The sequence below is a fragment of the Silurus aristotelis genome, assembly GCF_946808225.1.
Source record: "Silurus aristotelis genome assembly, chromosome: 5".
NCBI lineage: Eukaryota > Metazoa > Chordata > Actinopteri > Siluriformes > Siluridae > Silurus > Silurus aristotelis.
This window is the reverse complement of record NC_139578.1, coordinates 32,805,726-32,819,968: the sequence shown is the minus strand read 5'-3', so window position 1 is coordinate 32,819,968 and position 14,243 is coordinate 32,805,726. Positions and strand designations below refer to the sequence as shown.

General features: G+C 37.3%; 1 protein-coding gene and 1 long non-coding RNA gene across 3 annotated transcripts in view; one reads left to right on the top strand and one right to left on the bottom strand.

Moving 5' to 3' along the window:
- Positions 1 to 797: 797 nt before the first annotated feature.
- LOC310725935 overlaps positions 798 to 14,243 on the top strand; it is a 22,252-nt gene continuing 8,806 nt past the window's right edge. Inside the window, exons 1-3 of one of the 2 annotated variants that reach the window (XR_014533571.1) lie at positions 803 to 1,400; positions 12,338 to 12,449; positions 14,155 to 14,243. The exon at positions 14,155 to 14,243 is cut by the window's right edge and continues 63 nt beyond it. This is a non-coding gene — a long non-coding RNA (uncharacterized lncRNA). Of the gene's footprint in view, positions 1,401 to 12,337; positions 12,450 to 14,154 lie in introns of both variants that reach the window. The other variant, XR_014533570.1, reaches the window with a different exon arrangement.
- On the bottom strand, positions 2,982 to 5,997 carry LOC310727070 (uncharacterized protein). Its single transcript, XM_083543141.1, has 4 exons — positions 5,742 to 5,997; positions 5,506 to 5,661; positions 3,922 to 4,014; positions 2,982 to 3,752 (listed from the first exon to the last, which is right to left on the bottom strand). The coding sequence occupies exons 2-4, from the start codon at positions 5,608 to 5,610 to the stop codon at positions 3,456 to 3,458; spliced, it is 495 nt and encodes a 164-aa protein (XP_083399267.1). The 5' UTR covers positions 5,611 to 5,661; positions 5,742 to 5,997; the 3' UTR covers positions 2,982 to 3,455.

Below are 14,243 nucleotides of genomic sequence, written 5' to 3'. Positions count from 1 at the left end.
GAACCCTGGTCGCAGCGGTATGAGCGCTGCATCTTAACCACTAGACCACCAGGGGAGTGGACGTCTATATAATATATGAAAAATAAATCACACATATAAAGTCACGTGGTGTTTAGGGGGGATTCATTCAAGCTTCATTTGAGCGTCAATAGAATATTAAATTAATAAATACGTGTGTAAACATAATGTAGAGTAAAAGTTTATAAAACAGCCCCAGTCACAGTTAGACAAAGTTGAAAAACGGACAGGCCGGGTGAGGAAAGCAATGATCCAAGAAGCAGCCAGAAGGCCAATGGTACCTTTGAAAGAGCTGCAGAGATCCACAGCTCACGTGGGAGTGTCTGTCCACAGGACCACTATTAGTCATAAACAACAGATTCATGGGCAGATTGATATCGACAACCGTAAACTAACTGAGTCTTTTCCAGATCACCTCATGTTCAAATACACAGGAAAGATTTACCAGCGTGTAAAGCATGACGTAAGGGGTGAACGTTGTCACTCGGTCGCACAGGCAGGATTTTATATTTGCATAATTATTTAGACTTTTTTGCTCAAACACAAATAAGATGATGTCATCAGCTGAATTCATTAGCTCAGCATTCACATAATGACATATCAGAAGACAAAGTGTTTTATATATATATATATATATATATATATATATATATATATATATATATATATATATATATATATATATATATATATATATATATATATATAAATGTGTACATGTAAGAGCCTGATAAGGACTTCCAACTTAAGAAGACATCACAGGCAGACAGTGACTCGAGACATTGTTCTCTCCTACCCCTTCAGTGCTTTGTTTAGAGAGAAACAGTATCACGGGATGCAGGATTCACACAAAAGAGGAAACGACCCAGTTGATGCTCCCGAAGAACTACAGGAAATTGTTCTGTCCAGCTCAACATAATCTGAGGACAGGAAACGGGTTACGAAAACAATCTAGACCTTTAAACATCCTGTTTCTATCAGCCGGAAATTCCCAGTGATTTATATATAGATGTTTTTGTGAGATTATCAACTTTCAGTTCTTTCTTATTTTGGATGAGACCTGCAGACGAGCTTCCTGTGATTTATTTGGTCTCATAATCAAAGTGGAACATTTTTGTCTTACATACACACACACACACACACACACACACACACACACACACACACACACACACACACACACACACACACACACATACCCTCCTGAAAGCAGCTATATAAAATGAAGGGGATCTGCATTCATATCATTCTGTTCACATCGTGACCATCAACACTATCATCATCATCATCATCATCATCATCATCATCAGTCATGATCTCTCGTGGTCTCCTGCTGGTTCTGCTGGTTCTCACCTGCCTTCAGTCTTTTACAACGGCCCAGAGTAAGATCAGATTTCACTTTTGTCATTTAAATGTTTAAACGAACAAAAACAAAAGAGTGTTGACACTCGAGACTAAATTATTAAATTATTATTTAGAATCTCTTCAGAGAAAACGTCACCATATCAACAATAACACGTTTCTAATGCGTGTATTTGGAGCGTCTGCTGTACACGTCACTGTGACTGAACTGTTACCAATCAGGATCCAGGATTTATTGAACATTTAATCACAGAACTGAATGTGGAAATGTTTTCTTACAGACTCAAATGGACCATGCTGCTTCAAATACCAGAGAACTCCAATCCCTATCAGAGTCATTACAGGGTATAAAGTAACAAACCGTCAGTGTATAAAATCTGCAGTCATGTAAGTTTTCACCTCCTCATTGTTCTTTTTATTGATTGTAATGAATAATAATAAAAAGTGATCATTTTCATGTGCATTATTATTGTATAATTGTGTGTAATATAATATAACTGTATATAATGGTGGAGGTTTGGAGTGTGTGTGTGTGAGATTTTCTGATTTTATTGCAGTTCTACACTGATGTACATCTTCTCTCTAATCTGCAGCTTTACCCTGAAGAACAGCCGTCAGGTGTGTGTAGATCCTGAACTCGAGTGGGTGCAGAGATGCATGAAAAAAATCGACGAGATCCTGAACGAATTTGAATTCAGTGTTTAAATCATTTATAAAATGAGTAATGCATATTCATACAGAATTTACTTTTTCTGATTTATGAGCAGGAAGAATCTTTTTTACATTATATGTTAAATCATATCAATCATAATTAATATATATATATATATATATATATATATATATATATATATATATATATATATATATATATATATATATATATATATATATATTACATCTAGTAAATCTTCTCAATAGTACTTCCTGCTACCATTCCTTCTTTTTCTTTATTCTATAATTAATGTGAGTTTCTAATCAGACACCAATACAGTAAAAGACTTTGATTATATTTAACAAAAACCTGTAAAAGAATTAAAATCAATAAATAATGACTGTATTATAAGATGTTATTGTGTATTGTTTATTTCTGTGTATTAATGTAGACACAGTGAAGGTTGTGTAAGTGGACGTCTATATAATATATATAAAATAAATCACACATATAAAGTCACACTAAAAGAAATTAACTTGTAAAATAAAAATTAAAAAAAATCCTCGTAACAATTTGCACGAACGTTTTTTAAGTAACATTTACTGCCTAATTTCAAGTATTAATTATCTAGCAAAATCAATTAAAATCTACTTAATAATCCATGAAATGTTTGGTAAAAAAAAACAAGTAAATGTTACTTAATTATTTTTATTTTAGAAGTTAGATTTATTTGAATGATTTTGGTTAATTCTATTAGATATTTTGAAAGTGTGTAGCATTGCTGTACTAGAAATATTTAATAAATCTTATTTACTTTTTTAGGGTAAATTGCATTTACTGTTTTTTATTTTCTTTTGTAGTAATAATTAAGTAAACATTATTAATAATAATGATATTACCAAATAAATGTAATCACTTTGTGTATGCTTTCAACACAAATCAGTGGTTAATACAATTCAATTGTTTATTTTTTCCCAACGCTATCAAAACATTTTGCATAAAACAGATGTTAAATATGTTTATTAAAGATGTTAAACGCTCTAGATAAAAGTAAATGAAAACGGGCAAAAAAATTATAACTTTAACAAAACATATTCCCACCACTATTTGCCTTGAATAAAGTACATTCAAAACACACAGTAGAAACACATCGATGCTTCTAAAGTCTGGTCTCTCTTGGTGACAGTAAGACCAGGTGGTTATAAGGCATAAAACTGAAAACGCTACTAAAGATCAATTTAGTACAAATGGCAAAAGTACAAATTATGTACCAAAGTGCGGGAAACAATTTCAAAACAACAGAACAACCCAAAAGAATTATTTATGAAAAGGGTTCACCAGAACATGCAGGATGAAACACTGAGTTGGGGTGTTGGAATTTCATCCAATAATGTGCAGAACTTGCCATCACAAACACACTTTAAATCAGCAGCTTGGACTTTAAAGTTTGAACTTTAGAGGACAACTTAATCCCATCCAGTTCTAGAAAAAGTTTTTGAAACACCTCAAAAGTATAGCACAGGGCTTTGGGGTATGCAAGGTTGAGGGCATAAATCAACCCCATAAGTAGTGCACAAGCTTTAGCCACGTTGTGACATCCTGGTAGGATCTCCCGGCCTTCGAGAACAATAGATACATTCACTGAATCCTCTACACCAGCTCCATAGACCACCAGAATCTTAAGGATGTGTTGCATGGTGTCACTGCGACTTTCCTCCTGCATATAATTAACAAGAAATATTACTTGGTTTGTACTGGTAAAAAAACCCTCAAATAGTTTAGTAGAACATGGCATTAGATTAAGAACTTATGTGCCTCTTATTTCAGTTCAGGCTTAACTTTATGGTAACACAATTTAAAAATGTTATATTACAAAAAAGCTTTACCAGGCATTCTTCAAAAAGCTCCTCTTCTTTTTCGCCAAGGTACAGTATGAGGCTCCGGATAATAGCATCACGCCTCACCTCAATGCTTTGGTTCTGTGAAGAGAATAATGTTAACACATACTGAACTGTGCAAAAGTCTTAGACATGCTAGTATTTTTACCCCAAAACGTTTTAAGCCAGTTAAGTTCTGAATTTAGTTTGTCTCAGTTTTCATGTAATAATACTAATAATAATTTGATGATGATGATGAGATCAGGTGTGTAGCACCGGCTGTTGTCAGACTCCTTGTGCATACAAAAATCTAACTGGATTATTACAAATAATGACAAAATGAATGTTTAAAAATGTAAGCTCTACATTTTTACTGGTACAATACAGCTAAGTTTACACAATAAAGGAAAAACGTAACTGGCATAAAACCTCTTTTGGGGGTAAAATTACTACTAAGCAGTGAAATTAAAAACTAAGCAGTGTTGTTCAGCATGCAGACTTAAGTCATTTTTTATACTGCAATAATTATACTGCAAGGTCAATCACATAATGAGACATCAGGTACTTTGTTCTATCTAAAGATGAATATTTCCTGCTCTTACATTAGCCCTTCAGTTTTACTTTAGCACTTTTAGGTTCATCCCACGGTTTTTGAAGTCACCTTGTTCTATGTATCCAGGCCAGATTTTTGAAAGTTGATGAAAAAGCACAATGTGTTAGTCTACCAGATAAGACCAACTAATTGACCTCTAAAGTCAGTTATGGCCATACATTTTATGTATTGTAGGGGTGTGCAGCGGAGTCAGTATTTGTATCTGTATCAAGCTCAAAATTATTTGTATTTGTATTCGAATGGAACTGGAAGTTTGTCAAATTACATAAAAATGGCATTTTAAATGCATTTTTGTTTCTTTATTATAATTGTTACCTAAATGACTGTAAATATCTATTAAAAATTCTATTAAAAACAATAATACAAAATGTTAATCAAAAAGACATAACGATTCTCGTTACTAATACGCATGGAAAACAAACTTCTGATTACGTCACACTACAGGGAGGAGGCACTAAGTGAATTATCTGTTTTATTTATCTTCGACAAATCCCGTGGATGAAAGCCATTTATCAGGAGAGCTTACTTTTATAATTTGAATACCCAGTGATCTTCGGAAGGGGACTGTCACTACTCGAAGGATGTGTCAGTCAGAACATCCAGAACACTGTCCGCAGGGCTTGACATCAACACCCGTCAACAAATGGCGGTAGATTTCAGTAGTGGCGGGTGAGACAGCTACTCCTTCTAGCCACTTTGGGGGGTTGAATATAAATTTGTCATTGTAGTTTTCTTGAAAGCCATGTGAAATAAACAATGCGCGGTGCGACACTACGAAACTCCCATAAACACTCCTTGCTTATAAAGAGCTCAGGGTGTACACCGTACAATATGTAACACATCTTAATACAAAGTACTATATTAATAAAATTGAATAAGTGGACTAATGAGAGTGAGGATTGATGCTGCATGTGTGCACAGTGTGTGTGAGACAGTACACGTGTTATCCTGAATAAAGTGAACAATTTAAAAAAACATACCTGACTCAGTCTGTCCAAGTGCGGCCTCAGCTTTGTCCCTGCAATGCCTCCCTTAAGCTTCATGAGGGCAATTCGTTTTGGTGTGTAGAGGTCAAGTTTATACATGAAGCTCTGCTCCAGAGAAGTTGTAGTTATTCTTCTAAATTCCTCTTTCACCTGAAAAGATATGAATAATCAAGTTATTGTTACTGCCGCAACATTTAAGGGGTAACGTTTCAGGGGTTAGATTTACATACCTCAGCTTCACAAAGTAAGGCAGGCCATCTCTTTTCTAAAATCCTCAACAGCAGGACAACAACTCACAACCTCAAGCCTTCGATAGGAGAATGTTTTGGCCATTTTTTCTTTGATCACATTATAGTTGTTCTTTTTCTTCACCTCATTGAGGAGCTCCTGCCTCTCTACTTCAAGGCTGTCTTCGGTTTCTCCACTTGGATGCGGCGGGAGGTCATTCACCTCCGCTTTCCTTGGTCTTTTGCAGTTTTTGGCAGGATTTTTAGGAGTTGATGTTAACTTCAGGACAAGGTATTTCACGCTTTCTCAATTTGAAACGTCTTATACTTCAGACGATGCTGCCACCCGTACATACCTGAAAATGAAGTGCCAGGCTCCTTCAGGAACGGATGCTTGTTTAACAGAGCTTCTACAACGGCCAGGATTTGAAGCCCGGTGGGATAGGCAGTGTAGCTAAATATTTGTTCTGCAAGCTTCTCAAGCACATTGGAGTTGATGCATGAATTGTGAAGGGGCGTACCATTACTTTTAAAATCATCATTTGCCTTTTGAAGGATTGTTTCAACATCATATGAAAAGGTGGGTATCACAAAAGTAGTTGGCCAAACTACAAAAATGAAAATGAAACAGTTTGCCTTAACTGTTCTGTTTGTGTGTGGTGCCTAGACAAATGTGCACGAAGTGGCCCCCAACCTCTAAATGAGCATGGACAATCCGAGTACAAACATGTCACTGACCAGCCTTGACCAGTGTGTGGATGTTTTAATCTATAATGCTTTAAAAGCTCTACACGTTTTGATGTCTCAAGAGAGATTATGACATGTGGTGTTTATTGTAAGTGTAAGCCCAGCCATTTTTAGGGTCATGATTAAGGACAATGTGCCGTCCAGAGACAAGCTGTTTCGGGCTGTGTCGTGTTCGGGAGACGCGCTTAATTCCTGCCCGGTTCCATAGAGACAGCGATGCGGACTGATACATTTTGGGCACTGCGGCATATTAAATATATGATAAATAGTTAAAAAGTTTTTCTGCGTGAGAAATACAATGTGTTGAGGGAGAGCGTGGCAAAAGACCGAAATGCGTGACTGTCACCTAAATGTGTGATACTTGAGAGCCCTGAATTATTCAAATGAAACACTTTTCCATACTGCTTTTTATTCTCGACGACATGCTATGTTAATCGATGATCATCCATTGTCTTGCTTAGTATCCATAGCACTTAACAAGCTTTTTAAAATTGTATTTAAAATGCGCTACGGCTATTTTAACTTCACGACTCGCGTGGCATGATATCCGCGCTAACTTCAGGACTCACGCGGCATGATATCCGCGCTAACTTCAGGACTCGCGCGGCATGATATCCGCGCTAACTTCACGACTCGCGCGGCATGATATCCGCGCTAACTTCAGGACTCGCGCGGCATGATATCCGCGCTAACTTCACGACTCGCGCGGCATGATATCCGCGCTAACTTCACGACTCGCGCGGCATGATATCCGCGCTAACTTCACGACTCGCGCGGCATGATATCCGCGCTAACTTCAGGACTCGCGCGGCATGATATCCGCGCTAACTTCACGACTCGCGCGGCATGATATCCGCGCTAACTTCACGACTCGCGCGGCATGATATCCGCGCTAACTTCACGACTCGCCCTTTGCAGCACATTATAAACACAGCACTGAACATGGCTAATGTGTCGTGTTATCTATTCATGTCTAATATCAAATTCATGTACTTTAAATATCATTACCACGATAGAAAATAATATAGTTACGTTTTTCAGTGAATATATTTATATTACGTATTTATATGTAACGAATTGGATCACAGCATCAAGTATTTCTATAGGAATCTGCCTGATTAGTAAGTTAATTGCATAACGTGTAACGTTAAGAAAAACGGAATGCAAATTTCACATCAAATATTTTTCTGTTTTGTCATGAAATCACCATCGACCCACAGAAACGTGTTTGGTTTAAATCAAACTTCTGTATGAGCCTCGATGTTTGGTAAATGGCTATGGAAAGTTCTCAGCCTCGTTACCGTTAAAAGTGTAACGTTGACCCCTAACATTAACGTTATTTTACTGAAGTAAAGTATTATACAACACAATAACCTAACAAAAACTATACAAATGCTCACAGACCTATAAAATGACGCAAATTACAGAGAATATTCTTCTGATCCAAAACGATGGCGGGTCCAATGGCGCATGCGCAATGCACACACTTGAATGCACTAAAGTTTTTGATTAAAATTTACTTGGTATTTTCAGGACTATGTGCAGTGACTAGAAAAAAAAGTTAAATAATACGATAAAATATCTAATAAAAATTACTAGTTCCCACAGTTCATTTTGTACATGAATTAATTGTGTATTTATTTACAATTCTACTTAGGAAAAACTAGTATTCAATAAATGTTAATGTTACTATGTAGAAATTATTTGGGTTAATCTAATATATTTTACTACACCAAAAGGTTTGTTTTTTCAGTGTGTGGTGTTTAGGGGGGATTCATTCAAGGCTTCATTTGAGAGTGAATAGAATAATACATATTAAAGAAGTGTGTGGAATTATAATGTAGAGTTTATAAAACAGCCCCAGTCACATTAAGACATAGCTGGAAAAATGTCTGTAAATTATTTGGGATCTGAAATAATCGCCACATTAATGATCTGCATGAGTCATATTTACTAACAGACTGAATTGACATCACCTACATGTGTTTCTGCTCCGGAGCAGGGTGTCGCCCACAAGTGGTGCTTCCTACAATAAACAAATTCCTGCACTTCTTCTTCTTTCACTTTCTCCCATTATGGGAAGCCACAGTGAATCATCCGTCTCCTTATCCCCTTTTCCTCTACATCTACATCTTTCAACCAAACCAGAAGTGGGAAGTGATGAAGTACAAATATTTAGTTACTGTACTTAAGTAGATTTTTCTGGTATCAGTATTTCACTCCACTATTTGTTTTTTCAGACAAACTTTTACTTTCACTCATGACATTTTTACACAAATATCTGTACTTTCGACTTCTTACATTTTCAAAACAGCCTCGTTCCTTTCAGTGTCATTTCTTCTTAATGAGCTCCGTTTCCAGCCCTTCATCTCCCGGCTTTTTCACCATATCACTGGTGTATTATTTCCTGCCTATCAGATGTAGACGTAGGCTAGCGGAGCTAACAATGAGCACGGCAACATTAAGAATGGTTCATGTGAATTCAGATGGAGTCGCCGATGTGAAAAGAAATAAAGACATTCCTCAACACCCATGGCCAGATATAGGGAGATGTTCGAAATGATCAGTGTAAAAAAAGTGCTGGTTTTCAAGAATTCACCGTCAGATTTGATAAAACACGGTACAGAGTTCTGTATTGTTGAAAGATTTATGATCAAACTCTTGATGTCACCCAAATGAGGATGGGTTCCCCTTTTGAGTCTGGTTCCTCTCAAGGTTTCTTCCTCATTAAATCTAAGGGAGTTTTTCCTGGTCACAGTCGCCACGGCTGCTCATCATGGATAAACACACACCATTCACCTTCACTGTTGATTTCTGTAAAGCTGCTTTGAGACAATGTCTGTTGTGAAAAGCGCAATACAAATAAACTTGTCTTGACTTGACTTGTAGTCGGTAGCTGTCATTTAAAATCTAAGGTTTAGTCAGATAGTTTCTATATGTTGTAGAACTGCTGTACAGATGATGTATAAATGATAACGTTCCTGTTTATACTTTAAATGCACAGGAAACTCACCTTCAATTTATCAATCGTAAAACATCATAATAACTTTGAGTTGTTTTCAAGAACAGCTGGAAAAACCCTACAATCTGGGATATGGCCTGGCGATGGCAAATAAATAATACACACACACACCGTAATTTCTGGACTATAAAGCGCACCCAAATATAAGCCGCACCCACTGAATTTGACTAAGGCTTTACTGAAAGACAGTGTCTGTTACACGGCTTGTATCTAAACAGTAGTCTACCAAGAAAGTCATTGTTCACTGTCTTCCTCCTTCCTTTCACAACAATTTTTCTCGAGAGTTTATCTTTTGGCATCGTCGTGCGTTTAAAAATCACCATCGGTGAAGCTTTTCTCCCGATGCCGTGCAGCTCAGAACACAGGTGAAGTGTGTTTTCATGCCCGGTTGTTTTCAGCGTGACGAATGATTCGCTTTTCCTGTAGACAGTCCGAGTGAGCGGCAGGTCAAACGTCAGAGGAACATCATCCATATTTATGATGTGGTGCGGCCCGATTCAGTGGGAGCGCATCTGATTTAATATAAAGAGTTACATTGGTTCACCTGAACCCGTTCGGCAATTTCATTGGTCTAATGTTATGGGGTTCAGTTTTTTGGCTTGACGTTTGTGAAACCGGGAAAAACCCGGAAAAATCCGGAGTTCAAAGCGTGGGAAAAAAGTAATGGCTTATAGTCCGAAAAATACGGTGTGTGTGTGTGTGTGTGTGTGTGTGTGTGTATATATATATATATATATGTAGTGGGTTCGCTGTGCGTTATGTGTGTTTTTAACTGAAAAGACTTCACACGTTGGTACAATTGTTGTATGATTTACTTCCAGCTTCTGTGTTCTCTCACCACTGTATTGAAACAGACACCATCAGATAATAAATGGCGAATCTCTGGTCTAGCCGTGCCTGTCAATCATTACATATTCTCTCAATGTATATTCCTTAAACAAAAAAAAATACATTAGATACATGGAACTTCTCATGGATCATTAAAAATAAAATGCATCTTTAATCACTCAAATTTATAGTAATGAAATTATTATTTTACCTCAATTTAACTAAAGGATGCCGCACGTGTAATGTCGGCCATTACCTGAAATAATTATAAAATTAACTATACACATTATTACATTCATTAATTGAATTACTAACCGTAAATCAAGAGAAAAAATGAACCAATAATCATGTTTAACACAAGAATTCCTTAACCCATCAGTATTTATTATTATTCTACAACTTTTTCCCGAAGATCTGATAAATCATACCTCTCATCGCTATCACAACGGCAAAAGAGAGAGGGCGCCCGGAAATGACATCATCTCTACCTTCGCGCGTACATGTGAGAGCTTGCATGAAAGCACTTATTCTACCTGTGACCACGTGAACGTGCATCATTCATGCAATCGCCAATATAAATTTTAAAATAAAGATAGAAAACCCACACCTTAACCCCGCTGATCAATCGTAACTCCAATAATCTAGTGTGACACCAGACACTGCACTTATGACCAGGTGACCCAATATATATATATACAGTATATATATTTTATGCCATCTTAGTCTTTTCTCTGCTTGTATTCTATATGGTGGTTGTTCAGCCTGGATACACTCAGTTTTAGTATTAATACATGGATATAATGTGAAGTTCAGTTACGAGCGTGACACTAACACAGGTGTAGTAACGGCTACATTTTACTGAAGTACATGTCAGAGCACAAACTTCTTTACTTCTACTTAAGTAAATGAGCAAACCACCTCACCACATCCATAAACCTCCGCCTTGGTTTTCCTCTTTTCCTCCTTCCTGGTGGCTCCATCCTCAGCATTCTCCTACTGATATACCCCATGATATACCCCATGTCCCTCCTCTGAACATGTGACACTGTGGTGTTAAAATAGATTGTAGTCTCTGTGACTGAACCAATCAAAATGTGCTGAGAACTTGAGGAAGATCTCACAATGTGGATCGGTTTTAAATCCCCACTGAACTGTAACCAAATCATTATAAACTAAATCTTTTAACATTATATGAACCTCTGAGTCCCCATCCAGCTAGTGCTACATTCCTCTATGGGTAATGTGACACTAGCTGGATGGGGATATATATATATATACTGTATATCAGACATGTGCAGACGAGCTTCCTGTGATTTATTTGGTATCGTAATCAAAGTGGAACATTTTTGTCTCCCACACACACACACACACACACACACACACACACACACACACACACACACACAGACCCTCCTGAAACAGCTATATAAACTAAAGGAGATCTCTGCATTCATATCATTCTGTTCACATCGTGGCCATCATCAACATCATCATCACCATCATCATCAGTCATGATCTCTCGTGGTCTCCTGCTGGTTCTGCTGGTTCTCACCTGCCTTCAGTCTTTTACAACGGCTAACAGTAAGATCAAAATTTTCCTTTTGTTATTTAAATATTTAAACGAACAGAAAACAAAAGAGTGTTGACAATCGAGACTCCTTAAATCATTATTTAGAATCTCTTTAGAAAAAACGTCACCATATCTACAATTACACATTTCTAATGCGTGTATGTGGAGCGTCTGCTGTACATGTCACTGTGACTGAACTGTTGCTATAGAAACGTATCAGAACGAGAGCATTAATACAGTATAAACATGCACTACTGTCAGAGCTGCTCTTTTACAGAATTAATCAACACCTGGCAACCAATCAGGATCCAGGATTCAGAAACAGTTTGACAGATACATCAGACCTGCATTTTATACTGAATATAAAAGTGTTTAATATCTAATTATTGAATATTTAATCACAGAACTGAATGTGGAAATGTTTTCTTACAGACTCAAATAGACCAGCAACATGCTGCTTCAGATACCAGAGAACTCCAATCCCTATCAGAGTCATTACAGGGTATAAAGTAACAGACCGTCAGTGTACAAAACCTGCAGTCATGTAAGTTTTCACCTCCTCATTGTTCTTTTTATTCGTTATAATGAATAATAATAAAAAGTGATCATTTTCATGTGCATTATTATTGTATAATTGTGTGTAATATAATATAACTGTACAGTCCAAAATTCTTGTCGCTTGTGTACAAATTGACCTGAAGTGCTGCTGAAATATATTTCTAATCAATATTTATTTACAAGAAATGGCTCATTTTAATCCCAACAGCTTTTGTAATAATGTTTCAGTGCAAAACGAAACTGTCAAAAAGTATTCTAATATTCACAGCTTGGTAATCCCATTGAGTCAGTTTTTGCAAAGACATAAGTGTTGTCGCCTTTTCATATGAGCTTCACCTGTGACTAATAATGGATCAATTAAGTCTCAGCTGTGTATAAAAAGAACCTCAGTACACTAGACCTTCACATCAACTGCAACTAGACCTCTGCAAACATGCCTAAGAGTCACCCTGAGACTAAAGTTTTGTTTATCAAGAGGCTGAAGACCAGCTCCACTGCTGATGTGGCAGACACCTTCAATGTGTCTCAGCATCAAGTACAGAGGTTAAAAAAAAAAGATTTGAAAATACTGGAGACGTTTTTGACAAGCCCAGGTCAGGCAGACCCCGCAAGACAACTGCTCGAGAGGACCGTTTGTTGGCTCGAAAATCCAAGGCCAGCCCATTTTCCACTGCAGCAGAGCTCCACGAGACCTGGTCACCTGAAGTCCCTGTGTCAACCAGAACAGTTTGTCGGATTCTGTCTCGAAATGGCCTCCATGGTCGAAGAATCCGTGCCCAGAAGCCAGCACTAAACAAAAGACAATTGAAAAACCGTGTGGCATTTGCCAAGGCCCAGAGCCTGATAAAAGGATGGACGCTGGAAAAGTGGCAGAAGGTGGATTTTTTAGATGAATCTTCTGTTGAATTACACCACAGTCGTCACAAATATCGCAGGAGACCTACTGGAGCCCGCATGGATCCGAGATTCACCCAGAAAACAGTGAAGTTTGGTGGCGGAAAAATCATGGTCTGGGGTTACATCCAGTATGGGGGTGTGCGAGAGATCTGCAGGGTGGAAGGCAACATCAATAGTCTAAAATACCAAGAAGATCAAGATGCTCCAGGGTTGGCCAGCCCAGTCACCAGACATGAACATCATTGAGCATATGTGGGGTAGGATGAAAGAGAAAGCATGGAGGACGAAACCAAAGAATATTGATGAACTCTGGGAGGCATGCAAGACTGCTTTCTTTGCTATTCCTGATGACTTCATCAATAAATTGTATGAATCCTTGCCAAACCGCATGGATGCAGTACTTCAAGCTCATGGAAGTCATACAAGATATTAAATTTGGATCTCACAGCACCACTACTTAATTTACTGACATATTTTTGTATTTGTAGTAAATTTTTTCACTTTCAATTTGACCTTTCTGTCTTGATTAAATGAAAAATCTTTTTTCAGTGAAAATAATTTATTTCAGTGCATTAAACATCATTTGGGAGGGTTTTAGCTTTTTATGAGCTATTTCTAACACCAATTGATAAATTAAAAGTCAGGTTAATAGCAGGTGTTTCTACAAAATAGACAAGCGACAAGACTTTTGTCAGGGACTGTATATAATGGTGGAGGTTTGGAGTGTGTGTGTGTGAGATTTTCTGATTTTATTGCAGTTCTACACTGATGTACATCTTCTCTCTAATCTGCAGCTTTATCTTGATGGACAACCGTCAGGTGTGTGTAGATCCTGAAGTCAAGTGGGTGCAGGACCACATGAAAAGAATTGACCAGATACTGA

Coding starts and splice junctions, on each gene's coding strand:
- LOC310727070 (XM_083543141.1), bottom strand. CDS start 5,610: ATGTATAAACTTGACCTCTACACACCAAAACGAATTGCCCTCATGAAG. Junction 4,015..5,505: donor ACTTGGACAGACTGAGTCAG/GTATGTTTTTTT, acceptor TTCTCTTCACAG/AACCAAAGCATTGAGGTGAG. Junction 3,753..3,921: donor AGCTTTTTGAAGAATGCCTG/GTAAAGCTTTTT, acceptor AATTATATGCAG/GAGGAAAGTCGCAGTGACAC.